Source organism: Pteropus medius, unplaced genomic scaffold (genome assembly GCF_902729225.1).
Source record: "Pteropus medius unplaced genomic scaffold, Ma_sr-lr_union100, whole genome shotgun sequence".
NCBI classification, from domain to species: domain Eukaryota; kingdom Metazoa; phylum Chordata; class Mammalia; order Chiroptera; family Pteropodidae; genus Pteropus; species Pteropus medius.
Genome location: NW_024354502.1, coordinates 21,935,118 through 21,951,469, shown reverse-complemented (window position 1 = coordinate 21,951,469; position 16,352 = coordinate 21,935,118). Strand labels below are relative to the sequence as shown.

The 16,352-nt window shown below is 33.3% G+C and overlaps 1 protein-coding gene and 1 non-coding gene across 14 annotated transcripts in view; one reads left to right on the top strand and one right to left on the bottom strand.

The window, feature by feature from the left end:
* The window catches only part of VPS13B (vacuolar protein sorting 13 homolog B), a 685,469-nt gene that overhangs the window by 406,846 nt on the left and 262,271 nt on the right, over positions 1-16,352 (top strand). For all 13 annotated transcript variants that reach the window (XM_039853834.1, XM_039853836.1, XM_039853835.1 and 10 more), the window contains 2 exons: positions 3,067-3,270; positions 15,180-15,306. In XM_039853834.1, coding sequence (XP_039709768.1) covers positions 3,067-3,270; positions 15,180-15,306 — 331 coding nt within the window. The remainder of the gene's footprint in view (positions 1-3,066; positions 3,271-15,179; positions 15,307-16,352) is intronic.
* On the bottom strand, positions 2,768-2,886 carry LOC120595731 (5S ribosomal RNA). Its single transcript, XR_005651013.1, has one exon. It is a non-coding gene; the product is annotated as a 5S ribosomal RNA (ribosomal RNA).

Genomic DNA, 16,352 nt, shown 5'->3' with positions numbered 1-16,352 from the left:
GGTTCATTCAAAGTTTCCAATATTCCATATTTTGGAAACAGTTAACCCTGGAAATATTAAAGAATATTTATCTTTATAAGTTTCATTATAGTTTCTTTATAATTAGAAAAGTTGACTTTGCTTTATCTTGGTGCCTTTGTTTCTATGATTATTTGATGATTAGACATACTATGCATGTAGAACCATATCGGATAATGTACTTCAGGAATGGTCATAAAATTTATAATGGACTGCTTCATGAATAGTTTAATTTTCAGTCATATATTTATTTATCTCTATATTAGTCTTAATATTGAAATAACTAAAGCAAAGAGAAGTTACTTTCTCCAAGCTCATGATCGTTGGAGAGTCTAAGACTAAAGTTCACATGAATCTTTTGCTTACCTATTTTCTACAACTCAGTTTTAAATGGTTTTACAATTAACTTCTGAGTTAGATTTTTATACCCAAATATTATAAATTTGTCTGAAATTTCAAATCAAGTTAAAAGGACAAATATATCGTTTAATTTCAAAAGTACACAATTTAAGGCCAAGACAAAATATGAGAATTTCAAAGAAAAAAACTCTGCAACCTTGATTCTTAGTTTGAAAATTTGAAATTAGCATGGTTAGAAGTATCTGGCTATCACTCAATATGCAAAATATTTTTCCATAGAGAAGAAGATCCTGTGGAAACTCATGTTTTCCATGGAGAGATGATAGGAGGAATCTAGCTCAATTTAAGGCCAAGACAAAATATGAGAATTTCAAGCCTAAATAAAAAACTCTAAATAAGAAACTCAGTGTTTTTGTGTTTGTAATCTTGTAATTATGCAGTTTCTCTATGTTCCAAGAGAAATCGAAAGCCTCATGTTAATTAATACTGGACTAGGTTGCTTTGTCTTCTAATATAAGACTAATTGTATTTCCAAGAATACTTTTTTTTCCCAAGAATTCTTAAACCTTTAAATATGTATAAGGAATTTATTTAAAGTGTAGAAAGCATTGGCTAGTTTAAAATAAGTAACTGCAATGTTTACATGGGGAAATATAGTCTAGGGAAATAGGTTAGGCCACCAAATGACCAAGATACTTACTGTAAGTCAGATTTTATGTGGACCTGAATCAAGTTTCCTCTTGAAGACTGTTCTTTTTGCTGTGGACAGATAGGTTCTCCACTTAAAATTTGTAAAGATTTGTAGCAGTTCAAATCAGTGAATTGAAATAGCATTTATTGATTGTAATAGGAGGGTTAATTTCTGACTTCAAGAAATTTAAGATATATAAGAGAAAGACTGACAAATCATTGTGATATTGTTGTACTTACAACTATAGAGAGACCCTAAGAGCACAGATTTGGAAGGTAGGGAGTTTGGAGAAAGGATGATCAGGAAAGTCTTCACAGAAAGTGAAGTCTTAGTTGGGCCTTTAGGAATTAGCAGAATTACATCAATATTCAAATGAAAGGAGAGCATTCTACCAAAATAAGGACACACAAAATGTTACTTCCTCCCACCTGCACCCTCATTTCTTCCTTTATCCTTTACCTTCATTAGAGCATTTTGGAAGGGTTCAGAAACCATTTTATGAGCCTTATTTCTAATGCAATTCTTGGGTTCATGTAAAACTTTAGACCACCTTTCGTTGCATGCCCAGTCCTAGATTGTAATATTTCTAACTTAGAAAAAAGAAAAAGAACACCAGGTTCAGCTATTACCTTAGGAATAATGCAAATCCACCCATCTCAATTTCTCTGGCTCTTACTGTGGCTTCTTGACTGGTTCCTGCTTTCTTGCCCTGTTACCTTATTGTATATAACTCTCTCCGATGTCTCCGCACTTGAGCTGCCTGCTCTTTTAGTCCTCTCCCTTCTCCTCCTTTCACATGCATTTGTTAGCCACAGCCTTTACTAGTAAAACTAGTTTTATCCTCTATGTTATTTCACTTTTTTATTGATTGAAACTTTGATAGTGGCCAAATATTATTTTCCTTTTGATAACTCATGTTAAAGCATTTGTGAACTAACAAAACAGTTCCCAAACTCACACAAACTTAGGTTTATCTGGATCCCTAACTCAATCCTTTTCTTACCACCCTACCATACCACCTTGCTATTTTCATTCTAAAACCTTCACAAAAAATTTAACCATTTACTTCCTCTGGTTTAGCTTTGAGCTACTGATAATGTTATTTCTTTGCTTAGCATTAGATCTAGTAAGAGTAAACTCCCAGCTCTGTGTGGGCCTGTGGTCCTCACTGTGTTTCTACATCAGTAAACAACAGTTTACTTCTCAACAGTTGGGTCTATATGAAAGTGGGGTTATATAAAGAACCCAAGGCAAGGGGTAGGAGTATGAAATGGATTAACAAGGCTCTATAACTTTTTCTAACAAGATATCAAAGGACTGAGGAAGGTAGGTTATTAGCATTGGAAAGAAGACCGGGTTTTGAGTCAGAAAACCTAGATTTAGGTTGCAATTTGGTTCCATACTAACGGAGTAAGTTTAGCTAAGGCTTTAAACAACTCTCTGAATTATTTTCAGAGGGAGATAATAATAGAACCTCAGCATTTCAAGGATTGAAATCATGTTTGTGAAAGTACTTGGAAAAACAGTGCAGTACTGGGAATAACATAAGTCATTGTAAGGTAGATTACTGTAAATGGTAAGTTTTAGATTTCTTTTCTTCTTTTCTTTGTTTCCTTTCTAGGCAACGCAACCCTTGGTTGACCTCACAGATTGCAAGGACTTTGTCAGCTTACAATCTCTTATTTTTTCTATTTTTTATGCCTACAGCACCTGGTCTTCCTAGGTGGTCTCCCATCCAAGTACTAACCAGGCCTGACCCTGCTTAGCTTCTGAGATCAGAAGGGATCAGACTTGTTCAGGGCAGCATGGCTGTAGACTAGACATATTTTCAAGGTTTAATATGTGGTAACTTTCTAATACCTGCCCTCTTAGATTTGATTAACCCAGTGTATTCATCAGTAATCCAAAGAAACAAATGACAATAATACTATGCTAGTGAACAAAATAAACATAGAATATTTATTTTTTCTGCGTACTCTTTTCCACTCCCTTTATAGGAGAGCCTTGAACTTAGGAATTCTTCGAGACCCTGGCTCAGAAATTGAAGATAGACAATACCAAATAGACCTGCAGTCTATCAATATTGGTACTGCACAGTGGGAGCAACTAAAACCGGAGAAGGAAAGTGGCACAGGTGGGGCGCAAACAGAGAGTGAAAGAAATTCTCAAAATCCAGCCCTGGAGTGGAATATGGCCAGCAGGTAGGAAATGACTGAGAAACTTTCTACACTTTCTAATGTTTCATTGCCAGAAGAACAGTTGGTGATATAATCTTTAATGTGCCCAACCTAAGTGCTTTGGTATTGCTTCTGCATTTCATGACAAACATAAAATATGTTTTGTAATTGTAGCTGATGGTTTTGCTTGGAAACTGGCTAATCCTACTATCGTTACACTGTAATTATTACACATTTAAGATCATGTCAGCGTTTTTTTTTAGAGCTTGGTATTCGATGAAAGATTCTACTTCTGGCTAAGAATACATTCACATTTTCTCTGGAAATCCATTTTATTCAAGATCAGGTTTTTTCAAGCCTCTCTTTTCTGTTTATAATAATTAGGAGAGAAAAGCAGCAAAGGTCCTGGGTTGGATTTTTTTAGTCCACTTTAACTAAAAGCAGCTATGTTCACAGAAAACTCATTTTAAAAGGAATTAGTCCTAAACAATGAGCTATAAGATGTGTAGAGAGTCACTGCCATCTTATCCAGGCTCTTCATAGTTGTCGTTAGAAAGATAGAATCATTTTCTAGAACGAAGGTACCGGGCATTAAAGATATTTTTATATTGTTAAAAAAAAAAGATGTACTTTGTATATTGTAAGCAACTTCTATAATTTTAAGAAAGCATTATTTTTCATCTTTTTAAAAATTTATAAGAATCAGTAAAATCTGTTGCTTATTCCATATCATGGTGGTTTGTTGATTGGAGTTCTTTAAAACATTGTGTGCAGACTTTGTTGTATGCCTTTTGCAAACGCTGATTGCTTTGGGGTTCTGCCCCTTTACCACCAAAACTATATTTATCCATGTCTTGGCATTAATAACAGTGATAACATTAATAATAGATTATGTAATGCTTATCACTTTACCTAATTTCACAGTACTGATAGGGGTAAGAGCTGTTTTTCCTAATTATACGTGAAGTAACTAAGTTCTAGACAAGATAAATTATTTGCCTAAAACCAAATACTAACTGGTAGTCTATACGCCTCATATGGTTCTTCTTTTTCAGGTACCCACAATCTTTTCTAACTTCATTGTGCTGTATTCATAATGAGCTTATTTTATCTCCTTGAAAATATGATTGCCACTTGCTACTAAGCTTTTGTATACCATCTTCTCTTTGCCTGGAACTCTCTTAACCCACCCTTTTCTTGCCTCCTCAAGTCTCAGAGTAGACTACACGTTTTCCAGGAAGTCTTCCCTAAGTCCCCAGGAGAAAAGATTAGGTTGCCTTTCTGTGTGTTCTTATCATATCACTTAGCATATTTAATTCTAATTATCTATATAGTTTGTCTAGGTCCCCAGGACAGAGATCATCACCATCCGTCTTTTGATTTATCCCTAGCACTAAGTACTTTCATGATATAAAAGATATAATGATAGCCCTTCATTGACAAGTAAAATGACTGAATGTGCCCCTGAGATGGGGTATAAATTTGGATGGAAAATCTCCCACTGCAGGCCAAGGTACACCTCAGGAGACAGATGCAATTATTGAGCCATGAGCAGGTGGCGGTTCCCAAAGCTGGGGGTAATGAGTATTTTGGTTCTGACTAGAGGATCTAAGTGTACACCAAACATCAGTACACTGATCCTGATCACTAAACATCTCATATCAGCCAGGATCAAGTCCTCTCATTCCTCCACTTTACTCATTTTTCAGATTTAGATAGTACCAGCTTACAAAACTTACAAATTTTATCATCAACACAGAAGATGAGCCTTATTTTCCCAGGAAACTTTATGACCATCTAGCCTTATTAACTCATCTCTATCTCTTCTATTTATTCTTTAATTCATTTATAAACAGTTTGTGTGTGTGTTTTAATAACTGAGTTGCAATTCATATAATGAAAATCAGCCATTTAAAGTGAACGATTCAGTGTCATTTTGTACATTTACAATATTGTGTAACCACCACTTCTATCTAGTTCCAAAACATTTTCTTCACCCCAAACTAAAATCCCTTACCCTTTAAGCAGTTTCTCTGCATTTCTAATGGCCCCTGGCAACCACCAATCTGCTTTCTGTCTCCAGTGATTTATCTATTCTGGATATTTTGTATAAAGGGACTCATTATATGTCCTTTTGTGTCTGACTTATTCACTCAACATAGTGTTTGGGAGGTTTATCCACGTTGTAGCATGTGTCAACATGTCATTCTTTTTTATTGCTAGATAATATTCCACTGTATATAAATACCATAGTTTGTTAATCCATTCATCCATTGAACATTGGAGCTATTGTCATCTTTTAGCTATTGTGAATAATGTTGCTATGGACATTTGTGTACAAGTACTTATTTGATTATCTGTTTTCAGATATTTGGGGTATATACCTAGGAGTAGAATTGCATAGTCATGTAGTAATTTTATGTTTAACTTTTTGAGGAGTTACCAAACTGTTTTCCACAGTGGCTGAACCACATTGCATTCTCACCAGCAATGTTCAAAGGTTCCAATTTCTCTATATTCTCACCAACACACCTATTTTTTCTTTTTTTTCCTATAGCCATACTGGGTATGGTTTTGATTTGCATTTCCATAACTATTAATGATGTTGAGTAGTTTTTTTTCTATTGTTGTCCATGCTTTTGGTGTCATATCTACGAGTCTGTTGGTTTGTTCCTAGGTTTTATTCTAAGGGTTTTATCAGGTTAGCTCTTATAGTTATGTTGTTGATCTATTTGAGATTGGTTTTTTATTGTTGTTATTGTTTTATCTGATATGACGTAAAAGCCCAACCCAACTTCATTCTTTTGTATGTGTATATCTATTTGTCCCAGTACCATTTGTTGAAGAGACTGTTCTTTCCCCATTGAAAGTTCTTGGCACAATTGTCAAAAATTAACAGACATTTTGATGTCCAATATATGCCATGGAATGTCTTTTACACTAGAGAAACAAAATGAAATAATTTCTGGTATGTGCCTATCTCTTACAGAGCTCAGCATTCAATTAAAAAGACAAACTAGTTAATTAACTTTTAGAGTGCAGTGTGGAAAGTGCTATGAGAGTCAGAATTATGGTATACTTAGGATACAGAAGAGCCCCATCCACATCAGGGTAGACACATTCCATGCACATAGGACATCTCAGACTCATAGATGTGACATACAGATGAAACTAATCTAAAATCAACATAGGGAAAAATAGAGAATTTAAAGAAAGAAATGAATTATTACGTCTACAGTGAGTCGTCAGGGAAGGTTTCAGAGAGTACACAGCTTCTGTATTTGTTTCCACAGCATACAAATCAGAGCAATGTACTCAGCAGGAGTGGGGAGGGAGCATTTTGAACTTAGAAAATAGTAGAACAAAAGGCTAGGTGTATGAAAATGTGATATGTTTTACTTACTGCTGAATACCGAGCACATCATATCATCCTTGGCACATAAGATGCTTAATAAAGAGTTGAGTGTATTAATGAAATATTAAATGATTAAGTAGAGTTAACAAATCAAGTGACTGAATGGTTCTGATGAAGTAGTTTTGATGAATGTGTCTTCAGATGAGACAAATTTTATATCTGATACAGCTTAGTTCTGATTAATCTTGGCAGAAATATAAACAGAACCTTAATATATTATATTTTTGTTTTTCAGTAGGTATTGCAGTTAAAATTCAAAAATTAAAAAAGATACCCAGTGAAAAATAATATGTTCCCTCCCCTGACCAGCATTAAATGTCGACCTTTATAACAGTTTCCATTCATTTCTCCTGAGTACATTGCTCTGATTTTGTCTTTAATCATAATATGTTTATATGTGTATGCTGGGGAGCAGGGAGCAGGGAAGTTAAGCATAAAGAATCATCAAGTTCTAAAACATGTAGAACTCCTTCCAAAAATCTTGATTTTTCAGCTGAGGAAATACATCAGGGTTCAATCAAGCCAGCAGAACCACTATAAGTATTACAGCATAAAGATTTCTTTTAGGAGCAAGACCTTATGCAGTTGTGGAAGAAGGTGGAAGGTAAGGACTTCAAAGAGGGAGATAATGGATTAGAGAAATGTCACTACCCAACCCTCTTGATCACGTGACCTGGGTAAAAAAAAATTTGTAGCTCCCCAGGGAATCTGGGCAGCCAGGGATGTCTAGCGGTTAGAGGGACCTCAGGATACTGGTAGAGAAGCCCATGGGAGGCTGTTGCCTCTGTGTCTGGGGGTGAGCCTACAGTTGCTGTTGGTCAGCAGGGTCAATGGTCAGGAAAATAGCTCATCACAAAGCCTGGAAGAGTGAGGACAAGCTGGAATTTGTCAGCACCTCTGCATCGGAATTCCACTGCATTTAAAACAGCATGATTTTCAGAGTATATTGGCTACTATTTCCTTTACACCTTCCAAATCTCACACAAATTTCTCTCTAAGCTCTGAAACCATTCTTATTAGCAAGTTGTTACAGAACAAAAACCACTAAAGAAATTAAATGAGGAGGTTTCTTGGCTTGTCCAGTGGCACTTAGAACTAAGTGCAGAACCTTGTTTGCTTCCTCTTAGCTACTTTTCTTCTACTCAGTGCTCTGACCCCTTACACTATGGTAAAGTTCATTGTTAGTTAATCACTTTTTTTCTTTTCCTCTTAGCAACCATTTTTACTACATCTGGGCTTATTTTATAATCTGAGGAAATGAAGTGCTGAGAACTAAACCTGTACTGATGTCTGCCATGTGCAGGTTACACATTCAAATCATTATTGTTTTACATGGTGATTAGTGCTTTGGGTGTATAGGGTGAGGGTGGAAAGTTTATTTTGTAATTTCCTGAAAATGCCAGTAGGCCTTAATTCTCCAAGTAAATATTAATGTAATTTTCTTGTTTATAATATTTAAAGATATAATTTGAATAGATTTAAAAACTATACTTGAAAAATAAATCACTTTGTTTTTATCACAGTACTTTTATTTAGTATTACCACTACCTTTGTTTGATTTCCTTGGATAATTTATCTTTCAAACTTCATTGTCAGAGAAATAGTTACAGCATATTCATTTGTTTAAATATTTTGATACACATGTACCAAATTACACATACTACCCTAGAGGCCTTTTTTTCCTCCCATGTGTGTGTGTTTTTCTAAAATCATTGGTACTATGTTTGCTTAGCAAGCTGAATTTGAATTTGACACATTTCTAAATTCAGTCAGTCCTTTGCTTCTTGGGATTGGTAACATTGACTTTGTGTTGATATTAAAGTCCCTGAAGCATGAGTTATTGGCCTTAATTCTAAGAAACTGATTATTCCATCTGTCTTTTGATCTCTTTTGTTTTTATTTTTTAAGCAAAGTATTACCCAAATGTTCACAAGAGTCCTTGCATATTTTGATTTGTGATTAATCAAACATGAGCTCTTTCCAGAATTGCACCTGAAATCATTTACAGTAATGTAAAATGAAAGCATTTTCTTTGCTCTGACTCTTCAATCTGAAAACCATCACTTTTGTCTTATTAATTTGCGAGGATATCAAGCTAATGCCTAAGCAGAAATATAGAAGTTTGTCTAATTCCCATAGCTCACAGATTAATGCCTGGAGCGACCTAAACCTACTTGAATGTATGATTTTTTAAATTTCATTTTAATTTTTTAAATTTATTTAACATTTTATTTATTTTTCCCCCTCACCCCTACCCCTCTCCCCTCTGGTAACCACTAGTCCATTGTCCATATCCATGAGTCTTTGTTTGTTTGTCCTGTTCATTTGTTGCTTTTAAGTTTATATCTCACATATAAGTGATATCATGTGATTTTCAACCTTTTCTGTCTGGCTTATTTTGCTTAGTATGATTATTTCAAGGTCCATCCGTGTTGTTGCAAATGGCAGTATTTCATTTCTTCTTAATGGCTGAGTAATATTCCATTGTATACAGTACCACAGCTTCTTTAGCCAGTCATCTATCGTAGGACACTTCAGTTGCTTCCATGTCCTGGCCACTAATTTCATTTTTAATTTTTATTTATTGATTGGTTTCCAAGGTGCTATTTTTATTTTTTATTAACATATAATTGGTATACAATATTATTTTCAGGTGTATGACACAGTGATTCGACATTTATATATAAATGTATATAATGCGCTCACCATACTAAGTCTATAATAGTGTGATAACTTTGCATGGCGACAGATGGCTACTTGAATTATATGATTTTATAATAATTCTCTTAAACTTTGTCATGGCTTTACATGAGAGAATGAGATTTCTCCTCCTGTTTAAAGTACCTGGGAACTGGGTAAAAGTAAGGGGTATCCCAAGGCAACAGGAAGGAACAGTGGTTTTTCTTTCAGAGCAGCCTGTATTTTCTTCTTTATATACAGTCTGAGGTGACCTTGCAACCTGAAAAGGTGGCATAGAGATAAAAAGACAAAGATCTGTCTTGCCTAATCTTACTCTTCTTTGTATCTTAGCATAATTACTGACGGAGAGTAGGTACTCAAAAAATCAGAAAATATTTAAATTAAATATAATCATCATGACAGTATATCATAAAATTTTGAAACCTCCTGTACCTTAAGTTACTTCATAGTCCTTTTACAGATTATAGCATCATAATTGTTTTATATAGATATAGATTAGCTATAGATATAGATATGTTAATGCCCTGATTGATTCAACCATGCTGACCAAAGCCCTAAACATTTTGTTTTTAAGAGAAGGAACCAAACCTCCTTCAACATTTTGTTTTTAAGAGAAGGAACCAAACAAGATTATATCAAGATTTGTATATACTTATATGTATGTATATATCAATCACACATAACTTTTATACATTATCCTGTATTTTTGTGAATACTCTACCTGGTACATCAGTATGTGTTATAAAGCTTTAAAAAGTGAAATGAAATAAGTCTCCTGACTGATCATGTGTCCCTTGGTAGATTCCTGTTTACATCATCAACACACAATTTCTAATGTCTTTTTTTTTTTCTGAGAAACTTTCAGCAATTCCTTGTTTTCTCCCTCCTCCATTAAGTTTATTTTGAAGTTTTTCCTTGGAAAAAGAGCTATCAAGTAGAATTAGATGCAGCAGCCCAGACCGTAGATCTAAATAACTGCAAACTATAACCAGAGCTATTATTTGAACATCTCAGCAAAACTGAATTAAGTGGATATTTCAATATAGACATGCTCAAAAGACTTTCTTTAGAGGCTGTAATAAATGTAGCACTTGTGATCTCCATAACAAATATATTTTAATCATAGTTTTGCTCTGTTATTTTGTTTAGGGGAGGAGAATTTTTTTTTTTCAAGAACGAGATTATTTTAACATTATTTAATTTTGCCAAACTAAATTTGTGCTAGCATTTTGTTTAAATGTACCTTAAAAAGCATCCTCATTTCAGGATATAGTTTCTGTAGCATTGTTTACAGATGCTTTATATGTCTTTACAAATTAATTGCTTGAATAAGTTTTAGAACCTTGAGATGAAAGATGAGGTCCTCTACTGAATGTTCTCACACCCCTCTGTACTTTTCTTATTGTTATACTTGTCCTCCCTTACGATTATGTTGTTCGTTTTTTCTGCTAAACTAAGCTCCCTGGCTCCATCTTTGTCACTATTCCTAGCACCCACCAGAGGGCCTGGCATAATAATGGACTTTCAGTTCATGTTCTCAAACTTTCAGAGAGTGAGAAATGCTATAAAAATAATGACAGTATGATGTTTTAAGGGTAACTGGGAGATTTCCTTAGATTAGGGCTCAAAGAAGCCCTCTTATAATACCTGAGTGACAATAATGAGCTATACATGTAAATACCCTTGGAATGTTTCTGCCTAGAGAATCTGGAGCAGAGCAAAGATCCTTGAGTAGGAATAAGTTTAGGATGTTTAAGGATCATGCCTGGCTAGGAGGAGAGAGATAACAGATGTAGTTTTAGGTATAGAAGGACTAAATTATGAATAGTCTTGTAGGCCAGAAGGAATTTGGATTTTATTTTAATTGCAGTAGAAAGTCACTGAATAGGGTTCTTCTTGGGGGGAAAAACAAAATGGGTATAAACTCTAAATATTTGGTTTTTAAAGTTACTATAGAATACAAATTATTTATCTTAATGACAAAATAAGAATCTCTACAAATAGCAAGTTACAACAGTTTTCCACATAACATTTTTTATAATAAATTTTGTGCATATTACTATTTTTCATATTTGGGAATATTCAGTATAGCAGTTGACTTCCTCAAAAAGTCTCAAGTTTTTCTCAAGTATCTTCTTTCTGAAGTTCACCTGTAATACCCTACCAAGAAAGTCTTTGTTTTGCATAAGTTCTGTGTGCACACACACCATCTAGCATTTTTTTATTCTGTCTTTCGGGGGAAATATTTTAGAAACCTTGGTACCATTTTCCCTAGTCTTTTATATTATGTAACTTTTGAAGTATGGTTCTTAAACTGCTTTACTGCTTCCCACAAAGTCACACCCAAATGTATGGCAGGTAGCAGAAGAACCTTAGTATAAACATGCCGAGCCCAAGAAAAATGAGCACAGCCTTTCTAAACGTGTATTTTCATGAATGTGTGTGGCACGTAATTATGCCTTCTGGCTTAGTAACAATTTCAGAGAACTATGTTTTTCCTTACTTACAATCTACTCTTCCCAGAGCTTAACAGGATAGCTTTTGTTAACACATATGCTTACTTCCCGGCTATTTGATTAGCACCTTTTGATTGTCAATATTTTTTTTATCTTCTAAGAGGGTTTTATAAGTTTCCATGGGCTTATAAGGTGATAGGTGCAAATTACTATACCATTTCTTTGTTTCTGTGGAAACATATTAAATGTAGAGGTATATTAAATCATCGTTAAATTAGAGTATATCAGAGAAATATTTCTTCTACAGCTCTTCTAACCCCATATGCCTTAGCATGCTATAGATAATCTGTTTTCTCTAGGTGATTTTAATATATTTTATTTATCATAGGTGATTAGCTATTTCAGCAAGATGTGTCTAATTTTAGGTTTTATTGTATTTATCTGAACCAGGACTCTCTGTGCTTCCTGAATCTGTGTATTCCTATATTTCATTCATTTTGGAGAATTCTCAGCCATTATTCTTTAATATTCACCCTTTTCCTTTCTTTCTATGTTCTCATTTTGGAATGCCAACTAAATGTGTCAGACTTGCCTTCCATGTCTCTTAACTTTTATTTTAAACTTTCCATTTAAAATTTACTTTAGTACATTCCTAGAATTTTCTCAAATCTAAATTCTAGTTTACTCATTTTTCTTAAGCAAATTAAAAGTGCTATGTATCCATCAATTATATATTTAATTTTAGTACCTATTTTTCATTTCCGAAAGTTCTATTTAGTTATTTTTCTGTTTGCCTTTTTGATAGTACTTTGTTGTTTTCTTCATATTTTTATTCCATCTCATATGTATTTAATAGTTTTAAACAAATTTATTTTATTGTCTATTTGTGGTAATTTCATTATTAAAAATTCTCAGTAATGAATTTGATAATGGGGTTGAATTCTCCTCTTGCTGGTAAAGAATAGAGTTTGTGGGGTATATAAAATACTCTGTGATTAGGAGCTTATCTTTGGTGGTCTTTGTCCCTGAGAATCTCTTTTGTCAGTTTGAGGGAATGTTTTTTAGAGAGGTTTTGCATCTCTTTCTGACAGATGCCCCAGGGTTATCAAAGGTCTGATGCCACATTTATATAAATGACTCAGAACAGGTATTTTTGGACCAACACAGGTAATATAAAATACATACAAAACATACATGAAGGATTTCCCATTATTTTTTATTTTCCAGGGAGATCTTTGTTTTTTTCCACAGATTCTCTTGCCAAAAGAGGCAAACTTCCTTGTTCTTCTCTGTTTCTAATGGGCACATATTTTTCTGGCCCCTTAAGGGCCCCAGAAACAGATAGGTAGCTAATTTTAAAATCCTTACCTATCAGGGATGTAAGAATTAGCCAGTGGTCTCAATATGGCTATTAAAAATCTATCCCCTTGGTTTATAGAGAGTGGCTAAGACCCTGAAGTCCTTAACAATGTCAGTTAATACTTTGAGTTTTGCTTCTCACTTTTGTTATTTTAAACCCTACTAGTATCTAGTAAAATGTGGGCAGAATTTAATTCTTGTTGTAGTTATCTTTTCATTGTTACTTTTTTCTTTAGAATTCATCTTTGAAAATATTTGAATCTAAAAAAAATAATGATCTTTAAAATGTATATCATTACCTCAAATACCAGAGAAAAATGCAAAAGAAAAGTTAGCACCGTATACCAGAAAAGTTATAGTTTTATAAGACTGTTGACTTTTTAAATTTTTCTCTTTACTTCTAAGGTCATAGGTCTTTCATATGTTATATAAGTGATTTAATTCATCACGTAATGGGAAAAAAGTTAAAATATGGATAAGTATTTTTTTTTTATCACTGCTTTAGTTAATGTTTGCTCTTTTTTGGTTCCCTGCCATATTTCCTATTTTAAGGTATTTTTAATAAAAGGTGTATTTTAGCACACCCCTATGAGAGCACATCACATGTTAACATGTTTCTCACATTGGTCATTTTATGGAATTTGAGCTATTAGGCAATAATTATAGTGTCTCTCAGGATTTCAGTGCTTTCTCTTTAGTCACAGATTTTAATACTTCTTTCTGTTACTCTCTATTTACCAGATCTCCTAATTCTTTAAAATTGACTTTTTTGAAATCTAAAACTTATGTGTCACAGAACCAAATGATCCAGTTTACTTTTTTGGCAGACATCATATAAAGCTCTGCCCATTGCAAAGTTCAACAGAAGATGCTAGTACTCTCTAAACAACTTTGCTGGAAAAGCATGTAGAAAGACTTGTGCTTTATCTGAGCTTTCTCATGAGATAAGTTAGGCCAGTCTCTGATTTCAACTTGATCATTTTATATTATAAAGGAATAATAGGACATATTTATGAGGAATATTATTAATATTAAATATTAATTTAATAAAAACTCCAAGGAAATTTTGAGGAACAGCTTGTTAGTAAAACATAAAATAGTAGTATTTCATAAAATGGAAACTAAGAGCATGAATAGTCGACCTGAGATCTCTATAGCACAAGCTTTGGTTTCTCAATATTTTCCAGTTTCATCTTCTACCATGTATGCAACACTGCCTTTGAAATTATTAGCAATTTTGAGTGTAGAGTAGAAATATCATGCTAAATAACTGATCAAAAGTGAAAATGTAAAAGGAGAATTAAAGTAGAGGTCAAATACTGCTATGGTATCAACTTGTCCTCCAGGCCCAATTGTGGAATCTTTGTTCTCACTGGATGGCCTTAGTCTAGTCCCTAAAACTCCTTTCCTTATTAGTAATTTAGGTCTAGTAATCATCTTTACTTAACATACAGGGTTGTTGTGAACAAGCATTCAGTATTAAACCCACAAAAACAATTGCACAATCTGTTAAGGGGGTAATAATCTGTGAAATCAGATGGTGCTTAGAGCTTAAAAAAAAAGTCAAGGGTTAATAGGATATGCTTGTCAATCTAATGAGATTGGAAAGATAGCAATTGTAAACTAGGATGTCAGCAATATTAAAAATAGGAAATTTAAAAAATTATCACAAAATAGTGAGATTATTGTTGGTAACAAAAAATACTAAGCTATTTGCTAGAACAGAAGGAATTAAAAACAGTAATTTGAAAGGTGCTAGGATAGGATATAACTTACATGAAATTGATTAATTATATCTGAATTTCTCAAAGATTTTTTTTGCTATCTTTTGTAAACCTGAAGCACTGAAATTACAGAACTCTGACTATAAAATATAAAAATAGTACTCTCAAAATAATGTGATTTTGTCATACATGTTTATAGTACAAAGGCTTATACAAATTTAATGAAAATTATCCTTAAAAAAATGAAATGGCTAATAATTTTGTACTTTATTTTTTTAGCATACGGCGGCATCAAGAAAGAAGAGCAATTTTGACTCCCATTTTAACAGATTTTTCTGTCCGAATAACTGGTGCACCTGCCATCATTTTCACCAAAATAATTTCTCCAGAAAATATGCATACTGAGGTTAGAATTTAATTTAGGTTTCATTTTAGTCTAAATAGTGGAGCAGCTCCTCTTTGTATGTCATGAGTTTTCAGTTTCAGTGCACAGACTATCAAATTAGCTTATTGTTAATAAGTTACTGTTGCAACTCATAATTATTAAGCACTTTCTTGTACGGTTTAGTTATTGTTTTTTATGTAATAATTCATTTAATCCTCATAATAATCCTGTTAGCTTCTTCTACTATCCTCACTTTATAGATGAGGAAACTGATACATAGAAAGGCTAACCCAAATAACTTGTCCACATTTTTACAAGTAGTAAGTAGCCGAATACAATATGAACCCATCTGGTGTGGGTTTCTCTTTCGATGAAAGCAGCCTCTACAACCTCTTTCTAATGAAAGAAGCAATAATACTGACAAATAAATTAGAGTTCTCACATGGATTACCTTATATGAGTTACACGTGGGTCACTTTATTTAGTCTCCACAACACTCTTACAAGATAGGTATTATTAGTATCCATATTTTATAGATGAGGAAACTAAGATCAAAAGAGATTAAGTAACTTGACCCATATTATTAGCCAATTCCTGGTAGATCCAGGTTTCAAGTCTCATCACTATGGTTTCAGTGCCTCCATGCCAAGAGTAGAAATGTGATAATAATATGATTCATTATAACTTCAAAAAATGTTTCATAGAACTTTATTATATAAAAAACTTATATAAAGTTTTTGATCATTCCCAGTTATAGGCAGTTGTTATGAAAAGTTCAGGAAAATTAGGTACAAATTAAATACAGTAATCCAAGCTGATGAAATTTTAGTTTCCGTCTCTAAATTTTTAAAAAGCAATAAATATTTTTTTATATTTTATCTTATTTGATATTTATAATAGCCCTATAGGAAAGTTAGGTTAGGCATGGTATCATATATTCACAAAGGGTATATAAAAAATTAAGTCTACTAATATCTTACAGTTACTTAGTAACATGATTGGTTTAAAATACATGAATGTATTCCTTTTCATCATTACTTGAAGAGTAAAATAAGAATTCTAACTGT